This window comes from Rhodamnia argentea, chromosome 2, assembly GCF_020921035.1.
Source record: "Rhodamnia argentea isolate NSW1041297 chromosome 2, ASM2092103v1, whole genome shotgun sequence".
In the NCBI taxonomy this organism is placed as follows: domain Eukaryota; kingdom Viridiplantae; phylum Streptophyta; class Magnoliopsida; order Myrtales; family Myrtaceae; genus Rhodamnia; species Rhodamnia argentea.
In genome coordinates, this window is record NC_063151.1 from 5,225,590 (window position 1) to 5,230,297 (window position 4,708).

Here is a 4,708-nt window from a genome sequence, read left to right on the forward strand (position 1 = left end):
CTGCTGAGTGCATTTAGAAATTCCTTGCTGATCTGTGGTGCATTTACTGGCGAAGTGAAGTGAGGGCGACTGACAGATTAGGTTAGGTGCAAAAAGAAAAAAGAAGAAAGAAACCATGCAAGCTTGTTATTCTTCATCTATGGTCTCTCAATGCGTGCTTTGTTATTGGTTTGTGGCGTTCAGTCTGTGCAAAAGTCTCGTATAGATGGATGAAATGTTAGTGAATGGTTTTCTTCTCTTCTTTTCCCCTCATTTCCGGTAAAGTAACTATGTTGCATAAACCGGAAAAGATTCCTTGCTGTGGTTAGATGCCGAGACCTAATGAAAGTTGTTTCCATTTCTACTGGCTTCTAAAAAGTTCCCAGGAGGCATAGTGGATAGAGTGACAATACCTTTGGCGAAAGGTTCTTCTTGTGTTGTTTTTGCTGCTTTTCTGCCTTCCAAGAGAACGATCAAACAAAGTCAGCGTCTTCCTAACATGTGGTAATTAAAAGTCTACTGTTCCATTGAACGGAATTCTGGACAGTAGTCAAGGTATTGTTGCTCTCTTTACAAGTTCTGAAGCATTTGCTGACATGATTTTGTTGATTGCGTCATGGTCCTTTTGCTCAGTGATGAGCTAACATAAGTCGTAAGTGGTTGATTCGGTTCTTTTTATCGCTCTGATGTATCTATGCCTATGAAGATTATTACAATTTATCCAGTGGTCCAAGAACACACCAAATAGTCTTCGGCCTTACTAATGTACTACTGTTTCTTAGTTAACTCGACAAGCAGCTTACCGCTCCTTGAAGGGAAGTCTAGACTGGATGGCTCCAGAGAGGTGCTTCGCTTTTGTGAACGTCAATGCTGCATTCTTTTTTCAGTAGTGGCAGAGCGATGGAATAATATACATTGCAGCTCGTACAGTCCTCGATGGCGAATGATAGCAGCACGGATCATGATCATACCGTTGACATGTGGAGTTTGGGATGTTCTATTATCGAAATGCTATGGGGATATCTCCTCCGAGTGAGCATGAGCAGGTAAGAATGCTGGGTTGCTTATTCATTTGCTCTGTGAGTCCTTGGACCAAATCCTTGTAACTGCTTTCTGCCGCAAGTTTGGTACCGTGCGTATTACCTGTTGGCATGTGATCCGTGTCTTTAGTTTCTGTTTAAGGTTTAATCATTCGATGTGGGCTGCGGCGATGTTTAAGGTGATGCGAAGTGCTCCGTCGGTAGCCGAGACGGTTATCCGCCGAAGGAAAGGATTTCCTGCAGTGCTGCTTTGGAAGACTGCCGCCTGCTGAGAGGCCTTCTGTTGCTATGCTGCTTGAGCATGCTTTCATGCAAATTTGAAGTTTGCTGAGATTGACCAGTATAAAGAGTTCTAAGACAGTGCGAAAAATCATTTATCACGTGGAGAAAACTTTCTGATAAATTGTGGGAACAAAATAAATAGTTGATTGCAAGTTATCACATCGAGATAAGGTAAGCACATAAGTGATTATATTAGTTAAATTTTTCTTAGTGGTTAGTAACGTTCTCGATTAGAAAAATAACATGAAATCTATCATAAGTTAGTCACAAGGTATTGGTTATGAGAATACCTATTGATTGACAAAACAAGATGCACGTTCCTCTGGCATGAACATGATCTAATCCGGTGACGTACACGCATGCAATTTGGCAATGTTGCTTCCCCTAAAACGTTTAGTATGGACTACGGAGTGCGTCTGAGTCATTGACATTTTCTACGGGGTACGTCTATTCATAAAATCCGCATGGTGTTTATGTGGTGCCAAGGAAGCATCATATCAGCAAATGCAAGCAACAAAACCAACAAATTAATTAATATAAACAAAACGAAAGGGGGTAGGAATATCAACTTTTGTCAATGCAATCTGTCGGGGTGTGGTTTATATTCTCCATCGACAACAAGGCATGAGAGTCCCGCTCTCCATCATACGAACAAAAACTATAGAGAGGTGTATTACTATATGTGGTTAAGTAAATTGATCAGAAATTAGAGTCCAAATCTATGATTTGCTTCACTGGAGCGTTGGGGTGTAGTTTATTCTCCTCTGATAGTGTAGGGTTGTGCAACCTTAAAATTAGCATGACACGATTAACGCCGAACATATGAATAGGGTTCAAAGTCGAGAATTTTCGTGATGATGTGGCATTATAGTTAAGGTTTATATGGGCTCATGCATGTAGCATTTGCAGATAAATTTTGCTCGACGTTAAGCTAGCTCGATTATTTTAAATCTTCTGAGCACGAATGAGTCGCCATTAAGAATATATCAAACTAGCGGCAAGTCAGGTGAGACTGCCTATAAAGTCTTCATAATAGATACCGAGTTATAGTTGATATCAGTTGGAGTTTAATTTAATTACAAAAATTCATTTACTGACAAAATGCTACATCATAGCATGTGTGTTTTATGCTAATTTCAATGTGATTACAGGTTAAAGGGACGATGTTTCTCCCCCATAAATGGACCTCCATTTTCATTTTACGCAGAAAGAGATGTAACCTATGTGGATCATACTAACACTCTTAATCTTGTGTAACTCGATTTGTTACGTGTGCTTGACTGGGTTTCGCATTGTGAAATGGACAGGAATCCTATTTTGTGCAGGCTTTAGTTAGAGTGTAATAGATCCAAATTATTGACCCCGTGCTTCGACATTGTATTAGGATTACATAAAACACATGACAACTCGAGTTTAACCGATTTGGAATTTTACTAACAACGAGGGCATAAAATTGGGAAACCATATTGAGATCAATCTAGATCTTGACCTGCGTAAGCGACGATGGTCACGGTGTTAGCTTGTTAATGGTGACCATGCATGCTTTGCGGTGCTCGTCTGTCAACAAGCGACATTGTTTTCGGTGATCACCTAGCAAGGACGACCACCGCAATGGTGGTCTCACCTGTTGTCTAGGGCAACTGGTAGTGCCTTTAGGGCTATATCTTGGTTGGCAATAAACAAAACATTTTCAAAACTTGTGCTTGAAATAAAATCAAGGATGACCGCACCCCTAGGACTTTTCACTTTTGCCAATTGATACAATTTTTTTTTTCTTTTTCATTTAGTTAATCTTAAACTTTCAAAACTGATATGCTTAATGTAATCAAATAAGAAGAAGCTTAGGTAGTTACCAAATTACACCATACGAAAAAAAATTTAGGTATTTGTAGTGTCATTACTTTAAAAAAGCGTCATACACTTTGTACTTGAGTAATGAATAAACTCTATAGTTAGCGCTATGCATGTGTACATTACACATACCGTAATAGAGTTTAACCACCAAGTTCGTCTCATTTTCACACCGTTCGACTGCTCCTCTCGGCCTTGATGTAATATCCCGACTCAACTACGCAAACACGACACGTCAGAATAATTTCGAGTGCAGGAAACTTGGATTTTTTTAGGGTTGAACATATGTAGATAGAGAAAATATGAATGTAGCATGTCATGCAGCACTCCACAACAATTTTATACGGATGACAAATAACAACACGGACACGTATAAATTGATGTACGTAGTTTTTAGCGTCGTTCCAAAACTCAATTAGACCAATTATAAAGTGAGCACCACATTCAATTAATAAGAAGTTTAGTTCACTTATGATTTTTAATCGTGGTTTCTTTTACCTGATCTCTCTCAGAATCAGAAACACACCACAGAGAGATACCAAGAAATAAGGTCAGGGGAAGGGGAAGGGGAAGAGCGACAAGGTGTATTGCAGCCCATCGAAAGGGTCGAGCTACACAGGAAATCTCCATTTCTAAACACTAGGGAAGAGATGCTAGCTCCATTTTGCACGAATTTGGGAGTTTTGGTTCGAAATATTAATTTCCGGTCCTTTTCAGGGTTTTGCTTCGCCGGCGATGATCTAGCCAAAATCCAACTTGGTCATGGTGATATTTTGATTCCCCACATCTCCTACAGAGGTCGAATTGGAGTCAGGCTCGAGGGAAACGAACTTTCGAAGTCCGCTTTGCGTTGCAAGTGAATAGTGCGCGTTGCCGGACTTCTTGGCCGGAAATCGGCCACCTCGGCAACTTTTCGAGCCGGAAAATCCGGTGGTTGGAGTCTGTTGGAATGGGGGAGATTGGGTCCAGAGTTTGAGTTGATTCTTGGAGTTGATAAAGGGGGTCTTTGACCAAAATCATATTGAAGCTCATTTGCAATGGTGCCATCTACTGTATTTGGAGGGATGGAGGTTTCTTTCGTTCTTTCCCTGGGCTTTATGAATATTATTTTTGTATTGCGCCTGAGTGTTTGTGGGACATTGGTGCAAACTTTGGGCTTGTAATTGGGCTTAGTCCACCTAAGTCATTATCTGGTTGAGGAATGAAGATGCCAACTTAGGGCCCGTATAGCAACACTTCTGCTCTAAAATTTAACTTCTGAAGTTGATTTTTCTATTTCTGAAGAGAAGTAATTACTTTTACTTCTTTAAGTGATTTCAAAACTACTTTTGGAAAAAAAATGCTTTAAAAGTAGACAAATGAAGTTGCGTAACGAAATTGATTTTTACTCCAGAATTAATTTTAAAGCAAAAATTCTACTCCAAAAATATTATCATGTATGCCCAGATAAAAGAGCTAAAGAAATTAATTGCATGATTAAAAAAGTTGGAGGATTTAATAGCACAGGCTGATAAAGCAAACTGTATCTAATCTAAGATTTGCATTTATAGGATTGG

The 4,708-nt window shown here is 39.6% G+C and overlaps 1 protein-coding gene across 22 annotated transcripts in view; it reads left to right on the forward strand.

Moving 5' to 3' along the window:
- LOC115750019 (mitogen-activated protein kinase kinase kinase 5-like) overlaps window positions 1-4,708 on the forward strand; it is a 31,541-nt gene that overhangs the window by 7,286 nt on the left and 19,547 nt on the right. For 5 of the 22 annotated variants that reach the window (XR_007197464.1, XR_007197465.1, XR_007197463.1 and 2 more), the window contains exon 2: window positions 762-1,025. The exons of 9 other annotated variants lie outside the window; for them this stretch is intronic. Coding sequence is in view for 1 of the 13 variants with exons in the window: in XM_048274375.1 (XP_048130332.1) it covers window positions 762-823; window positions 933-1,025; window positions 1,150-1,291 (297 nt within the window). In the remaining 12 variants the exon portion in view is untranslated. Of the gene's footprint in view, window positions 1-474; window positions 1,026-1,149; window positions 1,355-4,708 lie in introns of those variants that run through there. 8 more of the 22 variants (XR_007197473.1, XR_007197474.1, XR_007197470.1 and 5 more) reach the window with 4 other exon arrangements.